The sequence below is a fragment of the Pteronotus mesoamericanus genome, unplaced genomic scaffold, assembly GCF_021234165.1.
Source record: "Pteronotus mesoamericanus isolate MK-2021 breed Mesoamerican mustached bat unplaced genomic scaffold, CSHL_Meso_final contig_2, whole genome shotgun sequence".
Lineage (NCBI taxonomy): Eukaryota > Metazoa > Chordata > Mammalia > Chiroptera > Mormoopidae > Pteronotus > Pteronotus mesoamericanus.
In genome coordinates this window covers 24,481,405-24,508,584 of record NW_026555084.1, presented here as the reverse complement: position 1 = coordinate 24,508,584, position 27,180 = coordinate 24,481,405, and the positions used below count along the sequence as shown (strand labels likewise).

The 27,180-nt window shown below is 35.6% G+C and overlaps 1 protein-coding gene and 1 non-coding gene across 3 annotated transcripts; one reads left to right on the top strand and one right to left on the bottom strand.

Moving 5' to 3' along the window:
- Positions 1–5,490: 5,490 nt before the first annotated feature.
- On the bottom strand, positions 5,491–5,624 carry LOC129066801 (small nucleolar RNA SNORA66). Its single transcript, XR_008528736.1, has one exon. It is a non-coding gene; the product is annotated as a small nucleolar RNA SNORA66 (small nucleolar RNA).
- A 4,496-nt stretch (positions 5,625–10,120) lies between these two features.
- On the top strand, positions 10,121–26,371 carry MYOT (myotilin). 2 transcript variants are annotated; one of them, XM_054568410.1, is made up of 10 exons: positions 10,121–10,238; positions 12,798–13,370; positions 17,252–17,426; positions 18,255–18,359; positions 20,675–20,721; positions 21,290–21,422; positions 22,432–22,639; positions 24,765–24,930; positions 25,393–25,526; positions 25,740–26,371. In XM_054568410.1, the coding sequence occupies exons 2-10, from the start codon at positions 13,015–13,017 to the stop codon at positions 25,910–25,912; spliced, it is 1,497 nt and encodes a 498-aa protein (XP_054424385.1). In that variant the 5' UTR covers positions 10,121–10,238; positions 12,798–13,014; the 3' UTR covers positions 25,913–26,371. The 2 variants fall into 2 exon arrangements, with proteins under 2 accessions (XP_054424385.1, XP_054424384.1); XM_054568409.1 differs by having other exon boundaries at positions 20,672–20,721.
- Positions 26,372–27,180: the final 809 nt, after the last annotated feature.

Below are 27,180 nucleotides of genomic sequence, written 5' to 3'. Positions count from 1 at the left end.
GCCTTCAGAGGGGTCCTGGTAATGGAGACACAGGCCCAGAAGGGAAGCTAAATTGATTAATGCAACTTTCTTAAAAAGTAGTAAACATGAGGAGAGCCTCCAGCTGCATGACCTCAGAGAGAACAACAAAGAAATCCATGGGTCTCAGAAACAACTCCATGGTAGTTCTGTGGGTTGGCCATTTGTCTGTGTGCCAGACTAAAGGAACAGTTGGTTTCTAGGAGCTCAGTCCCATAAAGAGTATTCCAACTATCTAAGGAATGAGTTTCCTATTTTTAAAAATGGGGGTGGGGGAAGATGCTTTTTCAAAAACCTAGAAGATACAAAAGCAACTGTATGGAGGAGGAAAAAAATCTAGTCAGTAAAATTTAGAAACCTTTAATATACAGTCTCTAAAAATTGCCAATACTCATTTCTCAAATGTAATTACCCAGTGTTTTATTTTACCATCTCAGCTAATGGAAATGCTGGAGGAGAGAGAAAAAAGGTAGCATTGGAACAGACATAGATAGTGACATCTAAATTAGAAGCATCATCCTTTTCAAAAAGGAAACTTAGGGTGTGGTTGGTAGCAGCTAAAACTGATCCATTTAGTTCATAGCCACCATGCACCTAAGTTTCAGGGCCTTGACACTATGGGTGATAGTGTCTCTTCAATTTCTTAAACTCGATGCAGAGTCTCTGCAGCAGCTTGTCAGGATCCACTTGTGTTGTGGCCCGTGTTTACCAAGGTAACGTACCCATCCACCATGACGAAGTTTGGATTCTATAGAAAAATTATAGGCATTATCGAAGGGCTAAAAAGGAGGAAAGGGGAAACTAAAAAGGACCTCAGAGATTATTATTATTTTCTATATGAGAAAGCCGAGTTCCAGAAAGGGTGAAATGTCACAGAGCAACTCATGGTTTATCCTATGCTCTTTAGACTTTTGCTCTGTGTCAATCCTCCGGCTCTGAAGGGCAATCCTTAGTGGACTGTCCTCTCAGAGCAGACTTGGCTCTGTCTGACCTCAAAGTTGATTGGAGTCTCCTGACTAGCTAAAAGAAATTCTTATGAAGAAGCCGATGCACAAAGCAATATCTATTTCTTGCCTTGGTCACAGCCAGAAATCTGGATTGAGAAGGCTCCTGTATCACCTACCGGAAACAGCTGGATTTAATCAGATAGGTCAAACCAAACTAAGGTTGAAATCTTCTGGGCTTTCTGTCTTCCAGTTCCCAAACCTAGCAGAACTGGAACCACTGCCCATTGCTAGTCCAAAGTATGAGAAGCAGAGTAGGGACTTAACCTGTACACCTACAGGATGAGAGACACAGGAAACAATGTCACTGAGAGAAAGCAGCACTGCTTTTGATTCTGGAAACTCATTTTCAGCAGATGCTGTCAGGCACAGGAGTCGATTATTTCCACAAGTCTTGTCTCCTGCTGCATTCCTTCCCTATGGTGTACAGGTCTCGGGAATCAGGCCTCAGGCATGGGGTTGGTGGTCTTTATGTCTCAACTAGGCCTCACCCGAGAGAAGGACTTCAGCTACTCCCTCTCTGGTCTCAGGACCAAGTTATAATCTGAAATATAATTCTAGATTCTAGAGGTCCCTGGGGGTAGAAATAGGTGGTGGGGCCGGGGGGGGGCGGGCATGAGGATTTAAGGAAGACATTCACCACAAATGCCACCCATTCACATGTGCATTCATGTGAGACTAACTAGCTGCTGTCAGTAAACACTTTTTAATATATCAATATAACCCTTCATTCTTGAAAGAAAGTTTTCAGATTATTTGTCTGAAATGAGCCTCAAAGCCTCAAGGTAGGCTGAACATTTTCCTAGCCCTATTTCACAGATGAAAAACCTGAAGTCCACAGAGATTAAAAGTCTTCCAAGCTCCTAGGATCAACAAGATAGTGGCAGAGTTAAGATTTTGGCTCAAGTCCTCTAAGTCATGATTCAGAATCCTTAACAAATTACAACACTGCCCATGCTACTTGACTGATAATAAAGATTAAATCATGACTATATAGGTACTCAACAAAATAATACAATGAAGTATAAGACTTTTCAACTAACCTGTTTTCCACTTTGAAAAATGGCTCTTGGGGAGTGAATAACAACTTTCTCATTAAACACAGCTCTATGAAATTAAGATAAAAATAATTCATGTTTGACTGTAAAGCATACTATAAAGCACACACACACACACACACACACACACACACACACAAATGCCCAGCAGCTCCTTGTTTTGATTAAGAGTCAGTTGTCAATGATTATGATGAAAAAACATACACACTTACTACAATGGCATCCCAAATCATTGTATATGAATATGGTGAAAGTTTCTTTCATTCTGTGAATTCTCTTTTTGTTCTTCAGCATCTTCAAGACAGCTCTACAACTAGAGGTGAATTTGTCATGTTTGAAGGCTGAGTCCTGGCTATGGCCACAGTGCAAGTTCACTGGTACAGACAGAAAGAGCAGATAGCAGACTCAGATGACTTTTGGATTCTGAGGAAAAGTATCGTGATAAGGTTTCCAATTTGCTTTTTATTCCAATTAACCTTGAAATATAATTTCATGTTTAAAAGTTTAATAGTTGATGTGTTATAGACTCAGAGATTTCTATTGTTATTTTAAGTCCAAATGATTTCTCAACAGAAACAACCAAAAAAGAAAATATAGCTATTTTGTTTTGAATGAATTAGCTTTAAAAGCTGTGAAAGAACTGGTTTATTTTCATAAATTAATCTTAACTATCTTCCCAATGAGTTCTTGACATACATACAAGAAAAAATGTGGGAATAAACTTATTTTTTAAGAGTAAAACAAATGAAAACTGATACATAACTTTCTAAATACTGTACTGTGTAAGTGTCCTATAAAACACTTAATTTAGGGAAGGGTAAAAAACATGATACCCCTCATGGTAAACACTAAGTTTATACTTTATAAACAATTTCTCATTTATCCTCACACCAACATTTTGAGGTATGTGCTATTACCTCCATTTTCTAAGTTAAAAAAAAAAAAAGACTAACATCAGAAATGTTAAATACTTTGTCCAAGGTCACAAAGCTAGTAAATGCTACACCTAGGTAGTTTGAGTCCAAGATAGTTCCTGAGCCAAATAAAGAAAATAGATTCATTTAAATGTTAATTCAAAACAACTGTACATTTACACATCACACTTAAGAAACATCTGTATTACACAATGATATTTCTTTTTAAAATAATATTTATTGTATTTTTCTGAAACTTACAAATTTATTATAATAAATCTAGAAAATCTATAACACAAAGAAGAAATTTTATTTTTTTATTAAAAGATTGTATTTATTTATTTTTAGAGAGAGGGCAGGGGAGAGAGAAAGAGAGGAAGATAAACATCAATGAGCAAGAGATATGCTGATCGGTTGCCTCTCGTGCACCCCCAACTGGGGACCTGGCCCACAACCCAGGCACATGCCCAAACTAAGAATTGAACTGGCAACCTCTTGGTTCACAGGCCAGCATTCAAGCCAATGAGCCACACTAGCCAGGGCACAAAGAAATTTTAAATTACCCATATTCTTTCTCACCCAAAGAAAATTATAATTAACCTTTAGTGTATTTTTCTACAGTAATGCTACAGTATTTTTACAATGTATTTAATTGTATTTTAAAGATATTAAAAGAAAAGGGTTTTCTTAGGAGAAAGGGGCCAACTCATGATCAGTGTAGCAATGATTCACATTCAGCAAAGAGACAGTACCTGCTCTTACATTCATTTTAGAAATGAAGAACAAAGGCCCAAAGAAGAACTGTAATTTTCACAAAGTCACAAAGTCACAGAGCAATTTTGTGGTAAAACAGGACTGAAATACAGTTCCAGCATCATGTCAAGTGTTTGTTTCTTTGCACATCTTTTGTGAGTTTCTACAGAATTTATAGTCTCTGACTCCAAATTACAGTCGTTTGTATTTGCTTCAAGTTATTTCTCTTATACATATGGCCCCTTCTCCAAACTAAATTAACTGTTGCCATTTAAATTCTCTCTCTATTCTCTTGTTTTATGTTTCAGAAGCTTGTTTATCATCCATTCCTGGTAAGTACAATTTTTCAACATCTTGATAATAAATGACTAAGTCAAAATTAACATCAGAAGACTTTGTCTCCTCAATTACTTTTGCCTTCATGAGCAGGTCACAGACTACCCTATGCCAGCTCTTGAACTGACACACAGACAAAACAAGATAACTGGAATCTTTAAGTGTATTTATTCATCTATTCACTCATTCAACATCTATTTCCTGAGTACAGATTATGGCCAAGTCCCAGGTTCCGGATTCCATTCTTGGCCACAGTTCCTGCCCTCACAGAGCATGTATTCTTCCTATAATTCCGCTTGGTATAGTATTTGTGACTCGTGAACTATGCACAGAGGCAGGAAGGAGGTGTCCTGCCATCAAACATCCAAACTGTTGACTGTCCAAGAAGTAAATGTGGTGCCCTTCACACAGTGGCCAGCACTGTACCAACATTAAGTCTAACTATGATGGCAATGATAATTTTCAGGTCAGTTCAGAAAAGCTTTCTATAGGATCTTTATGCTAAGCACTAAAGCTATAGAAATCTAGAAGTCAAGGAGTAAAGTGTAATCTCTGCTTTCAAGGAATAATCTAATAGAGAAAACAGATGTGTCTGAGAGGCAGTTGATAGGGACCATGCTAGTAATGTTTTAGGTTACATATATTTTTAAGATTTATCTTCATAAGCCCACTCAAAGAAAAAAAATCAAATCAGATTTATTTTTTTAAATCTCAGGAATATTCTATTCCTAGTCCTACTCTCTCTGACACTATCCCACACTACTTGTTAAGTTGGGACACCCAAATATTTCGGTCATGTTGAATCTCTTCCCTTTTCAGAGGAAGCCTGCACCTTGATTATCACAGAAGTAGTTCCTGAAGATTCTAGGAAATTCAAGTGCACTGCAGAAAATGAGGCTGGGACTGCAGTCTCCATAGCAACACTGTTTCTCCAGGTAATTATTCTTCAGGATCTCCCTGCTCCTTCCTATTCAACACTGAGCCAAGAGGAAGATTCTCTGCTTCTATATGAACTGGTGACTAATTCTATTTTTCAGAAGGAAAAGAAGTGGAAAAATCAGAGAATTGTCCAAAGTTACCCATCAGGAAATTTTCTCCAAAACTGGCCTCCTTTCCCTGGAGCAGTGACAGCTACACAAAGGACAAAAATCTAGACAATACCCTAATAAATCTTACGCCAACTATTCCTGAACCAGCCAGTCCCACTGAACAAGAGATCCAGATTCCAAAGGAGGATTTCTGCACCATCAGTGAAAATTCCTCTGAGCTGTAACCACAATGGTAAGGGCAGAGAGACCTAACATTCACTCATTCAACAAGTGTTCTTGGTACTATAGGTAGAACAGTGAACATGACAAAGCTCCAGACCTCAGGGAGCTTGCATTCTGAGATGAATTACTTTATTTATTTTTTACACTGTATAGAATATACCACCTTAGTAGCTTCTGAGGTTAACACATGTCTATCACTACAATTACTTTAGCAAATCTTGTTCCCCTCACTTCTGCAACAACGTGCAGAGTTGGTGATCGAGTTTGCCCTGAGATGGATCACTTTAACTGTCATATCTCCCCTGTCATCCATCACCATGGATAAAACAGTAAGTTATGTGCTTAGGTTTACATTTAAGGGTCTGTTATGGAGATTTTTTTTTTAATCAACAATGCTCAAATGGCACAAGATTTTGAAGTGGAATCTGTTTCCAGAATAGAATGCAGTGTCCTATCACAATATAAATATGTAAAACATTCTGTGATACAGGTGTCTTCATGGTCAATCTTAGAATACAGACATAATTGTTTGTATTGCATTCAGAAAACAGATGTATAAACAGGAAGATAATTCAGTAATTAAATTTTCCAGTCAGACTATGTTTAACATAATCTACCACCATCCCTATCCTCCAAACACAAACCTCAAACCAAAATACATGTGGCTGCCTGTCTGTCTCTCTCTCTCTCATCAATAAATAAAATTTTAAAAATTGATACTTAAAAGTCATTTATAATTTTTGCTTTCAACAATATGTAACATAGTCCACTAAATATTTTACCAGCATAAAGGCATTTTACCTGTAGGTTAAATGCCTTTAATAAAACTTAAACAGCATTCTTGACTAGTTACTAGGACAACTAAATGTAGCCTGTTAATTACTAAATTAAAAAAATTGGAAACTCTTTTGAGACTAGATTTCTTGAGTAATATATGGGTCTATTAAGTGGAAGAAATATACCATGTTAGAGATGGAAGGAATCAAAGGTCATTCGCATGAAGTTCCTCATTCTACAAATGACTAAAATACAGACTGGCTCATACTATTGAGGGATGTTTCTTCATGCTTCCATGAGGTTGGGATAGGTACTTCAAATGTTTCTTGCAATAAAGACAGTGAGGAAAAGTGTTTGGACTTCAGAAACTAACAGACCCGGAACACTGTATGTGAAGTACATAGCAGGAATTCAATAAATAGTAGCTATTACTTCACTGCATTGCTTTTTATCAGGATCAGTGTATCTCCAATAACAGTATGACTGTGATTTCTGTTGGTCTCCCAGAACCTCTTTAGCTTCTGGGATCTCTAGTTGTCTGAGCAGAAGCTACCCCTATATATAAAGATTTCTCATGGGGTCAAGTAAGAGTGTGTGTGCAGGGCAAGAAATGAGACTGCATATTATTCAACAAACATTTATTAAGTACATTCTATGCTAGGCCTGCCTTGGGAAGATAGCCAATACTGATATCTCAAACTTTTCTCCATGAATACCCATGTTTAGCAGTGAGCCTTTAGGACTTAAAAAGACCTTGATTTTATAATATCTTTCACAGATTACCATCTTTATCATTAACAAAATCTTCTGGGGGTAAAAGTTCCATAAAAGTTAACCAGTTTTTACAGAATGTCTATCATGAGCTACACTGTCCTAGGCAAGATAAATAAATAGTCCTTTCCTCAGAAAAAAGTGAACCTAATGTAGGAGATATGCCACATAATAGTCCATTCTATGATCTTCAGTTTTAATTGAGTCTCTCAGCAACATCTGATTTAGATTAGTACAACAGATACTATCTTTGTTTTTCAGTTAATTATTAAAGCTCAGAGAGTTTGAGCAGTTTGTCTAAGGTTACACAGTAAGTGTGCGGTAGAGCAGGCATTAACACTTGGTCTCCAAATAAAAAGGTTAATGTGTCTAGAAAGTTGTAAAATATTAACCAAATTAATGTTATCATTTTTACTGTTTGACTCCACTGGATGTCTGTTATTATTTCTAATGTGAGAAGAATATAAGATTGAGTCAGGTGCTAGAATGGGTATCTCAAATTGTAAGTGCTATAGTGGGATTTCCTTTCATTATATGTCTACACAGAACTTCAGTAATCACAGTGAATTATGTATAACCTGAAAATAAATAAAACATTCTTCACTCTTTAGTCTTCTCATCTTCAATGTGACATTTTCCTTCTCAGTTGATAGAGCAGAAATTAGTTTCAACCTGTACACCTGACCTCTGACTTGAACAGAAGCTCACAGAACCATTTTTACAATAGTATATACTATATTTCACATTTTAAAAGGCAACAAGAGCTGTATATGAAGGAGGGATGAAGGAATGACAGCTAAACAGTTACTCTTCCACTGACAGTAAGAAGGAATTCCCTTAACATGTGGCAGGAAATAACAGGAAGTTATATACATTGTATGAGGCATTAGAATGATTTACCAGAGACCCTATTGATAATTTAGAGAAATTAAAAGTTGTCTTTGGGGGCAGGTCAGAATATGGTTCTCCCACCTGACATCTTAATGATTCTTTCCACTTCAGGATTTTTCTCAAATAAGCAACTAAACATTTCAAATAGCCATATTTGTGAGAAAACACAAACATTCAAAAAAGCAAATCAAACATTAAAAAGTAGAAAAACAGACTCAAAATAGATTATTAAATACAGACCTTTAGCTTCTGAGAATGGTGTCGTAAGAGGGGACCCTGCTTGCCTTTCCCAAATCATCTTTGATCCCCTTGCTGTAGTGAGAACCAGAGCCCAGTGTACCCTGGAGGTGCTACGCTGCAACCCTTGTTACGCCTTACAAAGGCCTGGGGACAAGAGGAGGCAATGTTTAAAAGATAAAGAGTAAATGGAACTAGGATGCACTGTTCTCATTTTGCTTCTTAGGCATAGTCTCCGTTTCTCTCAAATTAAGTTTTTTTTTTCATTCTCATAAAAAGGAAGAGAGTAAATGAAAGTAAAATTCTGCCTCAACTATGGTACATAGATTTAGAAGTGACAACTTAACAGTTTGTCCTGGGCATCTTTCTTACTTGGCTGTATATCTCTTAACTTTTAGGAACTAAGAGACCTCTAATTTAGTTTTTCCTCTTCCTTGTCCCTATCAAACCTTGTTCTTAGGAAGATATATGGCATTTAAAGTGCTTAGAATAGTGCCTTACAGAAAATGCTATACATGTTGGTTATTTGTATTATTTTTACTGCCACTTGCATTTACCTTTTAAGGCTTTCTAATTTGAATGAAAGGGCTTTTCCCTCATAATGGAATTTGAAATAGGAGCGGATACGCAGAAATATTTTCAGAGATTACTGAAATAAGACTTTGTAGGCAAACAACATACTCACCAAGTCTAGTGTGCTTTTTCTACTAAATGGCTGCATAGCCAGGCAGCAGTTACTAAACTTTCTCTGAGCACCAAAGGCAGGTACACCTACAAGGTCAGCTGTGAAGAATTTTATATGCTTCACATATGCTCCAACACCTATTTGTGGTACCCTAATATATGTGGTAATTAAATCAAGTTTGGAGTATCCATGAGGGAGAGGAATAAGCAGATAAGCTTTAAACAATAGAACCATATCAAAATTGAAGCCACTTAAGTGGGGATAATTCCACTCGCATGACCTGATCCTCGTGCCACCTAACCCTCTCCACCATCTCTTTTGTTGATTTGAAGGTTTCTTTCTCTGTAATTATTTAGTTCCCTGCACAAAAATGGAAACCTAAATACCAAGACGGTCTCCTTAGTGAAAAAAGAAAGGAAACTGTAAGGGAGATGAAGGAAAGAGAGTTGACAGTACAGAGCCTTGAACTGTATAGATTTCTTCTTTGTTTGGTAGTTTCTAAAGTGTTGCAAAGCTTTTAGAATAAAAATACAAGGTAAATGAGGCATATAACATACAGATTGCAAAAACTTGCTAAAGAAACCACACCCTGTCCTGGCTGGTATGGCTCAATGGACTGAGTGCCAACCTGTGAACCGAAGTGTTGCCAGTTCGATTCCCAGTCAGGGCATCTACCTGGGTTACAGGTCAGGTCCCAGTAAGAGGTGTGCGAGGGGCAACCACACACTGATGTTTCTCTCCCTCTCTTTCTCTCTCCTTTCCCCTCTTTCTAAAAATAAATAAATAAATAAATAAATAAATAAATCTAAAAAAAACCCAAAACCATACCATTTTTTCCACCTCCCCACCTTCCCAGTGACGTCACTATCACATGTTCTCCTGCCTTTACCAAGACCACACCTCCTTTCTTAAAACAAACTGCTTGAACCCTGTTCCACGCCCCCCCCCCTCCCATTTGGAAAAGAAAAAGAGTCTTCAGATGAACAACTATCCAATCCAAAAAATTTAGATCATTTTGGAGCCCATCCATCACTGGTCATTTCCGGAGAAGTCTTACAAGACAGAACACCAGTCTTAGAATAGTCGTATGTAAAGAAGGGATTTAGTCCTTCTTTCTACAACAGGGAAGGGTCACAAAGCCCCCACCACAAAAAAGAATTGAGTTTTCTTTATACTACTTTCCAATTCATTGCTCTTCTCCCTACATGAGCTTGCTAAAGCTCATAGTCAAAATTCACATCTAAAATAAAGAGTCCTGAAAGAGAAGCTCATGTAATCCCACTCCTTAAATATCACTAAGACATCTGAGATATTGTTTAGATTGTGGACTCTTACTTTGACATGCCAGCATAGGTAGATGGACAGGGAAGCACATCAGATGTCACTGTTTGGCAGCTGATAAAAGTCAGTAGTGCTATAATACTAAGCACAGAGCCACTAGATTAGTCTGTGAGGGAAGGGGATGCCTTTTCCTTCCCCTCGATAGTGGGTTAAACCCAGCTGGCAACCTCCAGAACTTACGGGTAAGTCCCTCCTTTATTCCTGCTACAGTTTTGGGTTTTGTTTTTGTTTTTTGTCCAAAAGAGGAGTGGGTACAGAGGTGATCTTCAGATAAAAGGTTTGAAAGCCACAACATCATAATGGTATTATATAAAGATTTGAAGAGAAAGTGGTCTATTCATTCCACTGAAACTAGAAGGCATCATAGAAAGGGTGGAAGATAGTTCTGTGTTGTTACTTTTAAGTCACCATTTTTCCTTGAAAGGAAATACTTGGTCTTACTGTAATTATGGTGATATCCTACAGCTTCAAAATATGCTCAACCAGTTTTTTTTGTGCAAGTCAGTACTGTATTAGAGATAGAAAAAAAAAGTTAAGGTTTTTTACATAGGAGACTGAGTAGTATTTTACTTATGAAATCTTTGATATTTATTTAACATAACTGCCATGCAATATAATTTATTCTAGAGCTGTTTAACAGTAACTGCAAACATGAAAAAAAGCCTTTCAGAGTTACCTGTGGGAACGAACACTTGTATAAAATTCAGTGAGACATGAACAAAATAAAAATTTTGAAATAGCATATTTGTAATTGAGTTTTAAAAAAATAACTAATTTTTAACTATGTAGGCCAATATCAAAATGAACAAGAGTTGACATTACAGAAATATATGTAAAGAAAAATAAGAGACTTTTTGGAAAATATCTGCTGGCTATTAGTTAATCCATTTATTCCTTGCTGTTTAAAATGAATCTGAAGCATTTGTTTGCCCAGAAAAGGAATTTAGGAACCAAGCTGGATTAAATTCTGCTGGAATGAATAAACCAATGAACGCAGAACTACTTGCCTTGAAATAGTCTTTTTTTTTTTTTTTTTTTTGAGAAAATCTAATTAAAGCCTCCTCTGGATGTTCTTCCCCAATTTCCAGGCCTATTATAGTTAATTACTAAAATGGGCTATAGCTGAATGTGCTTGTGTTCATAAACTTGAAGTAAAGGAATATATGACTTTTTAAGTCTTCAGTAGAATCTTTCTCTTGGCTGTTTAGTTGCATTTTTGTTTTTTCCAAAAACAGCTAGTTTTAATTTAAACTATATACATAAGGATGAAGTTGTGTGGAAATTTTTCATTAAAAATGGTACTTTTTTCAAGATAGGTAATCAAATAATTTTAAGATTTTGTTTCAATGACAGTTTGGAAAATTTTACCAGCTAAAGGTTTGATTTAGCATTGTCTCAGAGTTAGTTTAAACTATGTGAAACCAATGTATTTTGAACAAAATTAGTTAATACTTTGAATAAAGGCAGAATCAATACTATAATTTATAGGGCTAATCTTTGTGTGTATTGTCTGTATATAGTCCTGCTTCGATTTATCACACTAATGGAAGAAATCATAGGCAAATATAATCCCTTAAGGTGATTTTAGTAACAAATGACTCATCTAATGAAAAATGGGGATCTATGGTAGGAAGCAGATCTAAGAGCTACGTAAGAGACGTGGTACCTATCCTTTCTTTGTAAGGTATAAGCTAGCTTCACAGTGGCCTTATTTCCTTCTATAATCCTTTTGGTCATTACAAAAGAAAATAGGGGAGCACCTAAATTCATTTTAAAATTAGTCTAAAATATGTATTAAACAGGTAAAAATGATAAAAGGTAAAACTAAATAATTAAGAACATATCAAGACCAGTAACTAATGTAATCTAAAAATAACAGAAAAAATACAAATGGCTCTGAAATGCAATCAGTAACATATATTATACACACAGAGAGAGACACAAACACATAGACACTCCTTAACTATCTTAGTGCTATAGTCAACTTGGAATCAAGGGATGAAGAAGAGGCAGTGAATTATAAGGTTAAAAAAATCCACTCAAATTGACAACAGTGAATTATAAATGTTCACTCTACTTTGTGAAATTGTGAAAAGGTGAAGGAGTACATATGGACATTAAAGTAACATTCTTTACAGAGGAAGCATATTGCTCCCCTTGATTTACAAAGACATCATTCATCACAGATCACCAGGACATGAATTAACTGGTGTACCAGAAGAGCTGTTCATTGGTTTTGATGAGAAATGGGAAGGATTCAAATTGACTGGATGTTGACATTTTATATATTTAACTGCTAATAATTTTAAATCATTAAATTTCTGTGGTTAATGAAGTGGCAGCCTCTGGGCAAAAGTTAATCATGAGAGCATAGAATTATATCACATTGGGCAATATCACAGAATTTCTTTTCATAAATAACCATTTGGCAAACTCAAACTTTGTGCTCCCACATCTTGAAGCCCTTGGGTATGCTCAAGAATCACCCACAGGCAAACACTAATGGATCCTTTCGTCTTCTTCTCACGGGAAAAAGTCATTTGTGCAAAGACAGAATTAAGGAAGAAGTGTAGAAACCAGGCAAGTTCCACTTTGAGATAACCTTGAAAGCACAAAAAAACCAAACAAAAAAAAAAACCACCAAAAAACAAAACACTCCAATAGAAAAGCATATAAGCTCCTAAAGATGTTAAGTAAACAGGTTTTTTATGCAAATATTGTAACTGAACCATTTTCTCCAGTTGAAGGGAAAACATTCTTCAAGAGACAGCCACTCCATCAACGCCAGGAACACGGAAATCCCAGGATCTCATCAAGAAGTGGCAGACCAAGGTTGCTTCTGATTCCTCGCGACCTTCTGTCATTCCAGGCTTGCCGCCCCAAATTCAGGACCCCAACCATCCAGGAGCAAATCATTATAGTAATAAATTGCCTTCATCTTCAACATACCAGCTAAGCATGTTTAACTACGAACGGCCAAAACACTTCATCCAATCCCAAAACCCATGTGGCTCCAGACTGCAGCCTCCCGGACCGGAAACGTCCAGCTACTCTAGCCAGACCAAACAGTCTTCCATTGTCATCCAGCCCCGCCAGTGCACAGAGCAAAGATTTTCTGCTTCCTCAACAGTGAGCTCTCACATCACCATGTCCTCCTCCGCTTTTCCTGCTTCTCCCCAGCAGCTTGCTGGCTCCAACCTGGGCCAAAGGGTTACAGGCACCTATAACCAGTCTCCAGCCAGCTTCCTCAGCTCCATATTACCATCACAGCCTGATTACAATAGCAGTAAAATCCCTTCCACTGTGGACTCCAAGTAAGTGAGTTTTTAAAATATATGCATCTAGATATATACTGCATATACAGTGTCTGAGGGTGGCGGAGATGTAATGCTGTAGTTCAGTCTTCATTATCTGAAAAGGCAATGTGACCTGGTCTCATCCCATAATTCTCCTAGAACACCTTGAACCAGGGTACTGGCAATAAGAGGTCATCTAACCCATTCTCCAGTGTCCAGGTTGAGCTGAACCCAAATCATCTATTACCCCCATACAATTACTTACCTATTATTTTCCATCTTCAAAAAAAGATTCCTAACATAGTGAAGAACACTGAACTATTTCCCAAGTTCTAAGTTAAGTTGCTCATGCTGTAAATTTAATTGCTCTGGTTCAGGGCTCAGTTGAGATGAAGAACACCTGCCTGATAGGATTTCCTCTCACATAAGCAGAAGCTATTAAATTTCTTCCAAGTCTCTGTCTTTCTTCCTATCCATTTCCCCTCTGATCTTGAATCCACTTGGCTAAAAAGAAAATCTGGGACTAAGACACTAAAGTGTATGAATTTTCCTTCCTATGATCAGAAGAAAGGCTTGAATAGATAAAGGTTTATGACATTAAGGCTGTCTTTGGTAATTAAAACCATACTTTGTTCAAATTGATGAGGCTTAACTAAATACAGGGATGGATACCTGCAGCTTTATGCAAGCATGTACTATTTTCACGCTGGGAGAACCTGATATGGACATAGTGGTTGTGCTTTTTTTAAAACATGAACTGAATACTTTGTGCTTATGCAAAGTTAGGGCTATCAGTTTTCCTATTCCTTGGCTGGCTAGAACATCAGAAAATTAAATCAGAGGCATCTGAAAAAAAATTGTCTGATGGAATGTTTTGTTTGTTGCAGGCTTATTGATAGTTTTGCTCGAATTCTTGTTAATTTTTCTGTCTTGTCTAGAAGCTAATTTTTTCTGGAGACTCCTATTGTGGTGAGAACTCTGAAGACCTACCTGAACTGTCCACAGCAATTCAACTTGCAAAGAAAACTTTTTAGTATTTTTAAGAATAAAAACCAGGAAAACCAAAAATATTTGTTAAAACCCTAGATACTAGGCTGAACCATTTGAAGTGGCTGGTAGTCAACTACTTTTGACCTACTAAAATGGCATTTCATATGTTTGACCTCATAGTTTTAAAAGATGCATTCATGAATAAGAGCCCTTTTTCCACCCAAATTCCCATTATACTCATTTTCATACATTTTAGATTTTTCTTGGTAACATTTTACCCAGATGATCTTTTTCCATCTAGTTTTCAATTATTTCCAAATTTCCTATATGATCATTTTTAAATCTAAAATAACCTTTTCTGACTATATTTTTCTTACTAAAGTCTTTCAACCCTACTCCAAATTACTGCCCAGAAAAGAAAATCATCAAATAAATATTACTGAGCCTCAACCATACACCTAGCTCTGTGCACTGAACTAAAAGATGAAGAAAGGCAAAAAATAGAGAGGATAAGAAATAAAACAGAGGCCCCCAAACCAGAGATCAAAGATCCAGCTTTAGCTGTTCCATTTTCAGCAACCACAGATAACCCTTTTAATCTTCCCACAGCCACTTGATACCCATTCTGTGTCCAGCTGCACATGGTGGAAAGCTCTGGCCCTTTGAACATTTGTGCACAACTCCCCTCATTGTTATGATGAGCTTAAGTTTGCCATGTCTTCTAAAATAATCCCTTGGATTCTGACCTAGAGAAGTTTGAAAGCTTTATTTAACTTTTCATCAGTAAGAAACCCTTAAGCAAATGTTCTATTCAGCTGATCAAACCACAGACTAGTAACTGAGAGGAACTCTTTAATTCTAATTACTCCTTTCAAAACCTTGCTGTGCGCTATTCAGCAACTTTACTGGTTCAGTGATTCAGTTTTCTGATCCATAACAAAATTACAGATTTGGGTGATAAATCATAGGGAAAAAAAGACCTATACATCAATGTGCAAGTATAATATTAATTTATAAATGTGAGTTGATATCAAGTTCTAACACTTAAGCCATTTAACCTGGTAATAATGGGTGTATTCAGTGAGTAAAGTGAGGCTGCATATATATCAGTGAGTCTCAGGCTTGCTTTTGATAATCATTCAAGATTTCTCAGAGATATACTATGTTATGACAGTCTGAAAAAATTATTTAAGGCTAATTCACTTTAACAAATGTGTGACTTCTATAAAGATGGTGGGCTAGCATAAAAAAAGGGGGGGGGCTATTTTAACTTCATGCCGTTGGAGAAATAGATCTATAAGACCAAAAGAATTTTATCACTTTGACCTGGGAATTCAATCTTAAAGCAAATGAATACAAAAAAACCCTCCCTATTTATTTAAACAGTTGGTTTGGCAATTTACTTAACTGAACAAATCAGACCTTTAGTTAAGGATTAAAGTGGACAACCCTGAAGATCTGAAATGTAAGGAGTGAAAATGTGTATCACCAACTTTCATTACAGAGCACCTTGAATACAATGGAAAACATTCATTCATTCAACTGAGAGTGAATATCACCTATATCCACATTCCGTGTCAATGGATATAAATAATACAGTGATGAGTAATAAGACTTTTTTTCAGTATGTTTACAATCTAGAGAGTACTAACCAAACCCCCAAAGCCTACAAAAATTAAAATCCTGGCTCCACTCAGAGGAGATAACTTTCCACTTAACTTACAAATTCTTTTAATGATCTTTGAGAATATTTTAACAGGAACATGTCACAGAACAAAGGCTGTCTCATCTGGATAACTGGAGAATGTTTATTATAACGATGGTAAAATATTCAGTGAAGGTAGTGGCCAGCTTTCCCACATTAAAAAGATATAAGCTAGCACCTATACAACCCTAAATGAATAAACTATGCAAAATATGAACAAAGCTCTGTGCAAACTGCACCAAACAGATCAAATAATATAGGAGTCCCTAAATACCAGCCCTGCCCTCCATCAAAATCAACAGGGGAACTCTGGAGGTGGCAAGAACATCTTAGAAGAAAATTTAGAATCAGAACTTGAAATATGGATTTAAACCAAACTCTGCAACTGCTATCCAAATTTGCTTCCTTTTCTTCCAAACCCTTTTTTTGGTTTACCTTTCCCCAAATCATTCCTTTCTTTCTCCAAAAATCACTTTAGCAACATTAAAGAAACTGTCACTACTGTAGAAGCTATTTGTTATCTACTGCCATACTTGCATTTTCTAGATTAATAGAAATTAGAAATTAATAGAAAAACCAGCAACTATGTAAACTGTAGACTCTATTCAAAACAAAAGAACAGTCACTAAATACCAGTGGTTATAGTGGTCACACTGGTAAATGTTTAACAATCAGCCAGAGGTAAGAGCCATGATTTGTGGTATTTACCAATTTCCTTGGTATAGACATTCCTACTGCCACCAGTTTCAAACTATCAGCATAAGATCACAGAGAGCTGGGAAGAGATGCTAAAAATCAGCCCTCTTGAGCCCAACTGAGTCAGCTCCAGCACATTACTGCTTAACATCCACCTATTAATCAAACTTACGAAGTTCAGTTTTAAGATTAAAAGAGCTCTCAAGCTACAAGTAACTAGACTTTAACTTCTTTAGGGAAGGTCTTTAAGGAAGGACATCTTCTTCATATTTAATCTAAATTGTTCCCCTGCTACTTGATTTTCACTTGCCAAAACTAAAAGAAACCAAAAAGCTGGTAACAATTCTTATAAAAGCCTTCTTGACTGTTACTAGGGAAATTGGTGTTTTTATTAACACCACTAGCACTAAGCGGTAGATTCAAACTAAGGTAACTGACAAGGAAGGCCAACTCTCTTTTAGATACACATCTGAAAGATCTTTTTACAAAATCTTTTTTCTTTTTAAAGTTATCAACATCCTTCAGGTGGCCAACCTGTAAATGCTAAGCCATCCCAAAATGCAAATGCTAAGCCCACACCAAGGACTCCTGACCATGAAATACAAGGATCAAAAGAAGCTCTGATTCAAGATTTGGAAAGAAAGCTAAAATGCAAGGACAGCCTTCTTCATAATGGAAATCAAGTGAGCAAGATGTCTATTTTATACAAAAAGCCAGTTAAACTATAAAATCTAATTTCAATAAGAAAGTTCTTTCTGTCTGATAGATCAATGAGCATATAACCAGCAAGGAATAGGATAATCTTTTTAAAAGGGAATATTTGAGTCCTATTTCATATTTCTCTGCATGAAATCACCTCTTGGTTTTGAGTAGTAAAAAAATTAAGCAAATGAAAAATCACTCTGAATGATTTAACATTTTCTGTTTTAAGCATTACCCTCTCATAAAATATGTCTCATGACCAAATAACTAATAGGAAATACTGTCAACCTGACTTCTTCATGTGCTTTGGTATATATTATTGATGGACAAATAGCTATAAATTTTATTATGTAACTCTTACTGCGCACATTGTATTAGTCACCTATCTTTGAAGCAGTACTATATGCCTTTAATCCAAATACATTTAACATATCAGTTGTACTGCTTTCAACCAGAAGTTAGTAAGTCAAACATTCGGAGTTCATTTAATAAAAGTTTTTTAATGTAAGGACATGTGATACTTTATTCAAAGATGGAGATGATTGGAACACACAAAACCAGGAGGAAGGGAAAGAATTTCCCTTTACCTGAGAGAGCCTTATTTAAGGGTAATTATGCCTGTCTTTCCAAGGAGAAAAAAAAAACAAGTGAATATTACAGATGACGAAATGGCACCAGACTGAAATAACTATAATTCAAATACGGAAATATACCTCCTTTGTAAAAATCTGTTGTTTTAAGTTAAACCTGTGCAAACAACTTTAATTAAATCTGATTACCATTCTTCTTAATGACTCACTTCTTTAAAGCGGCTAACATATGAGGAGAAGATGGCTCGCAGATTGCTAGGACCACAGAATGCAGCTGCTGTGTTTCAAGCTCAAAATGACAGCGAGACACAAGATTTACCACAGGTAAGTTAAAATAATCTTTATCTAACTGGAGCTCTTTCAATGTGTATGAATTTTAAATACATTTATTCTAAACATTTATAAATAGCATTCGAAGCCAAAGGCAATCACTTCCATGGGAGAGGTCATGACGGGCTAACACATATCAAGTTTAAATTTTATCCCTTTTTCTGATGGTTCTAATATCTGCATAAAAAATGACAGAAAGACAAAAACACCAGAAGGCTAATGGAGTCACTTTTCACTGGACGTTTATGAGTCAGCTAGGTCTAGGACTTTTCTTACAATGCCTATATGGACAGAGAATTTATGGGTTGTAAATCTTCAGTAGGATAGAAGTTAAAACTCTAAACCAAAGTAATTATAACCTTTTCTCACATGCTGTTTATCATTTCAATGTTTTAAAATATACTCATGGTACTAATAAAACATCTGATTCCTTTTGTCATGTTTCTGTATTCACAAATGCTTATTAAAAACAAGACCAAAAAAAAAAAAAGCCTTATGAGTAATGGCTCTAAGATTAACAAAAGTATCCTTTGCAGAAAGGGATTAATTTTATGAAGAGAATGAAGTGAATATCCATCCCACAGTCTTGTACCTGACCAACCTCATTTTAACAAGCAAAATTAACCCTGAATAGAAATTTATAGTTGCAGAGGCAGACTGAACTGTGATTGCTCCGTCTTCCTTCTGTAGTTACCTTTCATCCCTTCCCAAAAAGTCCACAAGAAACTGGGAGCTAAAGGGATAAAACTGGGCAATCAAGAATTCCAAGCTTCTCAGTATAAGAAGCTGACAGTAAGATTTCTGTTTGTTACATACTACTAGTCCTACTAAGAAGAATGAAGCAGGGCCTAACAGAACAAGTAACTAGAAAGTGAAAACAGAACTTAACTCTCTTTCTGGCTACTGAACAATTCAAGCATTCATTCATGCCACTAATTTATATGGAGCACCTACTGTGGTGGTACAGGTTACAGCAAGGGTAAGACACAAATCTATCTCTATTAGCAGAAATAACTCAAAGCAACATTATACTGATGATGGTTTAACTTATAAATTTACAGTATATGATTTCCAGGTCAAGGACAAATTGTTTTTCTCATTCATTCTTTAAAAACTTTAAAATGAGGGTGACAGTACCAGGCAAAGAGATAGCAGCAAAATATATTATGAAATCAGAAAATATAAATCTTAACATTTTTTGTACATATCAAAATGTCATCAAATTATGTGTGACTGAAGTATTGCATTTATGAATACAAATATATACATATTCATACCACCTTAAAGGGAAAAAGTAAAAAAAGAAACTACTTAGAATATTTTAACTGGATTATTATTTTTTACCAAAAAATTAGTTGATTTGTTTGATCACTGAATTGTTCTTTTGACATTTTGCTTAGAAAATCTTAAGGCTAGCCAAAAATTGTGAAAGTTTTAAGAATTTTGTTTTAAAATGACAAAATATATTAAACATGCTCATCCAAAAATAATTTTTGACTTGCTGTGTTGCTGTACAGATCTTTTTCAGATATTCAGATACAGAAACTGTATTTTCTACTTTGTACCTCCCACTAAGGAAGGCACAGTGAAATACACAAAATAGGCACTAACTAGTTAATCAATGTATTAATTCTATTATAATTTTCATCAATTCCTCATTTTATCCTCAAATAGAAATAATTTTCTGGTGCTCAGATATAAATTCTAAAAGACGTTTGCTTAAATTAAATATACCTTTATTAAGCAGGAAGTAATTAATGTTGTTTTCCAAGCCTTTTCATAGCTCTACAGATATCTTCCATGGTGTCCATCAGGACTTTGTGTCATGAGCTAAAAAGAGAAGTATTTTCCAGTCTAATATGTGTTTACTGCTGTTGGTGCCACTTTTGAGCAGCAGGCATAATACCCCTTATCTACTGCCAGCACAAGTGACTTCATGTCTATTCCTGTTTTATTAAAGGACAACCTGTACTATGTGCTCCCATTTCAAACATACTGGTGGACACATCATCCTTTGTCATAATATAGTCACCTGAAAAACAAACCACTATCAATCCAATGTCTATCTAGTTTTCATAAATCATGCCTGTAGAACAGTCTTATTAATCCTGGGGTTTTCTTGCTAAAGTATTAGAAGGATAATGTAGGATGTTTTAAATGCTTAAAAGCTTAATATATAGAACTAAGCATAACTGTAAAAACACAGCCAACATAGAAAATGTTCCTTTCAGCTACAACTACTCAGTTCTGTTTCATTTCAAGCTAACAACTGCATGTTAATATTATCATTTTGTTTTAATTTCAAGCAGCACAATTCAGAACATGCACGGCTGCAAGTTCCTACATCACAAGTAAGGTAAAAGAATTAATTTTAAATATATATTTTGTTACCTAAAATGCTTTCACCTTAAAAACATAAGATTCATAGAGTCCTCAAGCTTCCCACATGCCTCTTATAAAATACAATGTGAATTTTCTAATGTCAGAGATGACGATCAAAATTTTATCTGTTAATTATTAGAATTATCTTAATTTTTTTTAATGTTTTGGTCAAATAAGCCAGGATCACGTTTCCACATAAAACAACTTTTTCATGATAATAAAAACCCAATTCTAACAATCTTTACATGTGATAAGAACTGTCCATGGGGTGCTCTGCATTTTAATAGATCAGTTTCTTCAATTCATGGCACTGTAAAAAAAGAACCGTGCAATTTGTACCAGGTGTTTCTAAACCGCTACCATTTCTAATAGTTACCAAATATGCCAGAGCTAAATACAACCCTAAGGCCCCTCTCCATTGTTATCACACTATTGAACAGTATAGACTCTGGGGTTTCAGGTCTGATGGCTAAATTATATTTGTGTGAAAGAAAGAACAATAACAACTTTTCTGCTAAATGGTTATTAAAATATCCTTGTAGAAGTAGATCATCTTCAAGGGGAGGTGTGAATGATGAGGATGCAATCCAGGAGAAATTTTACCCGCCTCGTTTCATTCAAGTGCCAGAGAACATGACAATTGAAGAAGGAAGATTCTGCAGAATGGACTTCAAAGTAAGAGAAGAGTTTTTAAGTATTGGAGGAAAATTAACAAAGGGATATTAAATCTTGAAAAATGTCCTCTTCCTTTTCATAGTTTGCTACACAGCTTGTGAAGCAGTATGTATGTATAGTGGGTCAGAATACAAATGCTGGACCCAAGCTTACCTGGGTTTGAATCCTGGCTCTGCCACTTTTCAACTATGTTACCTCTCTGTCATTAACCTCTCTGTGCTTTTGTCTCATCTGTAAAATGAGAATAACAAATGTACCTACTTCATCAAGTTGTTTGAGGATTAACTGAGTAAACAGACAAACAGTATTCACAAGAGAGTCTACCATCTAATAAATACGCTAAGTGAAGCTACTGTAACAGGATCTCTAAAGGAGAATGCCCCTTTAATTCTTCTCCATTAAGAAATTCAAGCAACACTGCTTTCTCTCAACCTAGAAGAGTTCTTCAAGCTAAAATAGCTTTTTCAGAAAAGCCAACAATCTCATTGTTCTCATTCTGAAGAATTTTTTCTTATAAAATATTTTTATAGATTCCCTATGAGTGAAAGTCAGTGTATGGATTTAATTGTTAAGGCTTATATAAGAACACTGAGCAAACTGTCACTCATACACCAGAGCTACAGCTCAGGAACACTGTTTTGGAAAGGTTATTCATTAGATCAGCAATCCTCACATAAATGTGCTTCTGGGACTGAATGTGTAGTCCCCATTAGCCAGAAAAGCCATATTCCCTTCCTATTTCTTAATTAAAATATCATAAGGAGTCTAAGGTTGCATATGAAAGAGCTAGATGTGGTTTAAGATAGTCTGAAAATACTATATTAATTTCAAGAGTTTTAACGTACTGTTTTGTTAAAAAGTATTGAAAGCAAATACCTTTTTAAGCTCTTGCTTTGCATTTTCAATCACAAACTCACTCAGGTACTGAAATTGTTAAAATTCATAGACAAATGGGTTCCAGTGATGCTATAATTTAGAATTCTGTCATTTCCTTGTGTTTTCATTCTAGGTGAGTGGACTGCCAGCTCCTGATGTGTCATGGTATCTAAATGGAAGACCAGTTCAATCAGATGATTTTCACAAAATGATAGTGTCTGAGAAGGGTTTTCATTCACTCATCTTTGAAGTGGTCAGAGTTTCAGATGCAGGGGCTTATGTATGTGTTGCCAAGAATAGAGCAGGAGAAGCCACCTTTACTGTGCAGCTGGATGTCCTGGGTAAGCCTTCCAAGAGATCATAAAGTATCTTTAATCCTGCAGTATTAGAAAAGAAAGTATTAAAAAAAAGGAAATCCCAGAGGGCTTCATATTTAAGGTTAATGTCTACACTATACAACCCAGTAGAACCCCAATTTTTACCCAACACCATGGATGGGCATGTGGGGGTATAAGGGGGGTGATATTCTTGAGGGAAACTCAGTGAAACTAGAGTGACAGGCTTACCACCAAAGCTTTTCTGGAAAGGAAATAAAGAAATGGTACAATTTCAGACAGACCAAATAAGGTAGCAAAAACATTATATCCTCACCAGAGGACATGCTTAATGATTTTCGAGAGACGGGAAGAGAGGGGAAGAGAGAGAGAGAAAGACATTAATATGAAAGAGAAACATCTACCAGTTATCTCTTCTATGCACCCCGACTGGGAACTGAACCTGCAACGGAGGCATGTGCCCTGACCAGGAGTCAAAACCACGACCTTTTGGTTTACAGGACGACACTCCAACCAACTAAGCCACATCAGCCAGGGCAGAAGTACTGCTATAGATATAACTAACAACGTCCTAAAGTGAAAAATTTTAGTCCAATCATTTCTCTGGTCTACAGTCTAAAATAATCAATCTAAATCACACTTTTACAGAATTGTCATAATCATGCACAATTTAAAACTGAACAGTAAATATCAACTTTTAGCCTTATACTGTGTTCCTTTTACTAGGAAACTCATCTGTAATTATGATAATAAAAACATGTCTATTTGCTTTAGAAAAGAGAAATAGCAAAACTCATGCCTCAACTTTCTTTGTAAGGTAGTTCTCATACAATTGATGTTATATTTTAAAATATTACAATTTAAGTGCTTTAAATATCTCACATTTGTAAAGGTTTAAGCCATGATATACCACATAAGGGAGATTTTGCTGTAATTCATTTTTGTTATATAAAAGCTTGATCAAGTTAGAAAATTTTCTTGAGTCTGTGTTCTATGCAGATCAATAAAAAACCTTAAAGATTATTCTTTGAGCCCTGGCTGGTGTAGCTCAGTGGACTGAGTGCTAGCATGCAAATCAAAGGGTCACCAGTTCAATTCCCCGTCAGGGCACATGACTGGGTTGTGGGACAAGTCCCAGTAGGTGGGGCATGAGAGGCAACCACACACTGATGTTTCTCTTTCTCTCTTCCCCTTCTCTAAAAATAAATTAAAAAAATCTTTTTTTTAAAAAAGATTATTCTATGATATAATAAGGGGGCTCAGTCTAAGGGAAAAATTAGAGATCTAGAAATCAAAAAGCAAAAACAATTCAAGCGATTAAGCTTTCGGCAAATCCTTCTTACTATAATGTTAGAGGTGAAAGAGACCTTGGCAGGCATGCATCCAATCAACACATTTCTCCTTCAGAAAAATATAATATCACTTCCTCTTTTCTCTCAGGTATATGAAGAAAAGTAAAGTCATAATTACTGACATCTGTATACTATTTTACATTGACAGTTTACAAAGCGTTTCTCCATTATTTCAATTGATCCTCACAACAATTCTGAATGGTAGGCACAAAAATCACTATTACATGGGTATTGCATTATTTTACAGCAGAAAAACCAGTGCCTCAGAAGAAACTAAACAAATTTTTCTCAATTCAGCATGGCTAACAGGCAAACAGAGAATTTGAAACCAGGTTGTCTGGTACTCTTTGCACCACTCAGCTGCCTCCCTATGGATGACATGTTAAGTGAGAACATGACTTAAATTCTTTGAATGAAACATGATTATAAATTCAATGCATCATTACCTTACTGTTTTAGAACTCTGGTATAATAATACAATAGTGTTGTCTATTATTTTAGTTAAAGCTAAAACATAAAGCTTTACGCTTTATGAATCAGCAGTGACTGACTGGCAGAGAAAATGATTAGGGACAGACGTGGGGGGTTTATTTTGTATTTTCTTTTTCATTTTAAGACAGAACTGGTCTTGTCCTATACATCCACGTTAAGCTATAAAATTCCAATTCTGTTATTGCTTTTAAAACTTTTATATCAACATACAAATTTCATACTTTGGTTTGACTTAATATAACTTTTATAATATTTCAAATACTTGATTTTTTTTTATTAATATGTAGCCAAAGAACATAGAAGAGCACCAATGTTTATCTATAAACCACAGAGCAAAAAAGTTTTTGAGGGAGACTCAGTGAAGCTAGAATGCCAAATCTCAGCTGTACCCGCACCAAAACTTTTCTGGAAAAGAAATAATGAAATGGTACAATTCAACACCGATCGAATAAGGTAGGATAAGGATTTCTAGACTTACCTATAGTTTGCTTTGGTGAATCCAGCTGTACTTTGAAATGCATTATAAATGGCATGCATCTGTGATCTCAGTTTGTCTTGTTTTTAAAACATATACAGAAATATCATAAACCTCATTAAGCCAGAATCCATTAATCAGAAATTTAAAGCATAAAGTAGGCTAGTATTTACCTTGTTACTAACAATAAACGAGACCTGGTGATGTTTAATCCAAGAAAACCAATAGCTTTGAGGGCCTTAACCTTTTTTTTTTTTTTTTGTTGGCAGGTTTTGGTTACAAAAAACCAATAGCTATTTGGCAATGACTAAATATAGCCTCAGAATTTCCAAATCCTTCTTTTTCTTATTAGTCTGACGCTGTAGATTAGGGACATCATAAGTAAACTTTCACAGGAAAATTAATTCCTATACTTTCATTTTATAATTGTTTCTCTTCAGCTTATATCATGATAACTCTGGAAGAGTTACCTTACTGATAAAAGATGTAAACAAGAAAGATGCTGGGTGGTATACTGTGTCTGCAGTTAATGAAGCTGGAGTGACCACATGTAACACAAGATTAGACGTTACACGTAAGTCACACTGTTCTAAAGCACTATGTCAAGTGTTATGGACTGAACACTTAGTAAGAAACACAAATTCCAGCATAGCACAAAATCTGAGGGATTTTCCCTATACATAATCAGTTTTGTTTTGTTTTTTTCTTTTCCTGTTTGATAATGAAATATCTTATTCAATCCATTTGTTTAGGTTTTCTGAATTAACTTTTATTTGATCTATTTCAGCCCGTCCAAACCAAACTCTTCCAGCTCCTAAGCAGTTACGTGTTCGGCCAACTTTTAGCAAATATTTAGCACTTAATGGAAAAGGCTTGGATGTGAAACAAGCTTTTAACCCCGAAGGAGAGTTTCAGCGTCTAGCAGCTCAATCTGGACTCTATGAAAGTGAAGAACTTTAACAAATTTACCAACACTGGAAAACACAACTACACTATTAGTAATATATTCAATTAAATTTTTAAAATAAACCCATAGCTGTGATTAACAGATTATGGCTTTCATTAGGTAATATAACTAATATATATTTATAATATTATTTATCCTTTGACTCTTGCACATTCTATCTACATCTCTGGTTTGTGAAGCCAACAGAAATTTTGGGTACATGGGTTTTTAATTGTAGAAGATTATCTTAAAACATGAGATTTTAACATTTAAGTCATACACATTTAACAACTATAGGTTATGATTAATATCAACTTTTTAGACAAACCTAATGCTTATAATAAGATTTACTGGTACTGCTTTCTAAATACTGTTTTACCCATTTTCTCTTATAGGCATACTAACATGGCATAGATTATCTGAGTGTTCCACAGCTTTATGTCAAAAGACAATAAAATTTCATTTATTTAAAACAGACTGTTTTCTCTTCACAAAAGTCTAGATATTTAACATAAAATTTCTGGGTTTCATTTATGAAATAACTAGCAAACCCTATGAATAACAAGTTCCAAAAGAGCAACAATATTATATTCTAGAGCATTAGTATATCTTCCTGGTAAAACTCACAGCTCAGTCAATTCCTCCAGAAACTGAGCTCCATTTTCCAAAGTTTTACATTTCAAAAGCACGAGGAAATCTCTCCTGAAATTCTGAGTTCGTTTTAACCAAATAGATCTCTAATTCTTCAACATCTTTGAGACTACTGAGCTCAATGGAATAAGAATAGTTTGTAGAGTCATCTGCTTAATTCTTACACTTAATGTCAATCTGAATAGTTACATTTCGGTGTTTTTCTTCATCCTACATTTCAAGTTCCGATAACCTGTTACATTATAAAGCATAAGTCTGTAAGCAATTTTAGAGTCTAAGTACAGGAAGGGCAAATACTTTCATTAAACTACTCTAACCTAGGACAGCATCCTTCTCTTTTTCTCAGGCCCCTGTCCACTGCTGTCAACCCTGTGCTGGGTTTCTCATGTTCCTTTTATCATTGGTAGCCTCTAACGCTCCCTGCTGTGTGGCCTAGTTGTGCATTTTATCTGCACACAAAACAGCATTTATCAACATCAGTCTACATCTCTTTCAGGGAAATAACAAAGTCGTTTTATTTTTTCCTTTCAAAACAGCTTGATGGTATTCTTTGCTGGCTGTTCTGGGGCTTTTCGACTAATTTCCGTCTTATTTCCTTTTACAACATGAGACTCCCTTCTGTCTCACATCC

What these genes read in the sequence shown, in the direction of transcription:
- MYOT (XM_054568409.1), top strand. Translation starts at nt 13,015, where the DNA reads ATGTTTAACTACGAACGGCCAAAACACTTCATCCAATCCCAAAACCCA. An exon ending in TTCTTCATAATGGAAATCAA is followed by an intron (nt 17,427 to 18,254) that starts GTGAGCAAGATG and finishes ACTTCTTTAAAG; the next exon opens with CGGCTAACATATGAGGAGAA. An exon ending in TCTGCAGAATGGACTTCAAA is followed by an intron (nt 21,423 to 22,431) that starts GTAAGAGAAGAG and finishes TTTTCATTCTAG; the next exon opens with GTGAGTGGACTGCCAGCTCC.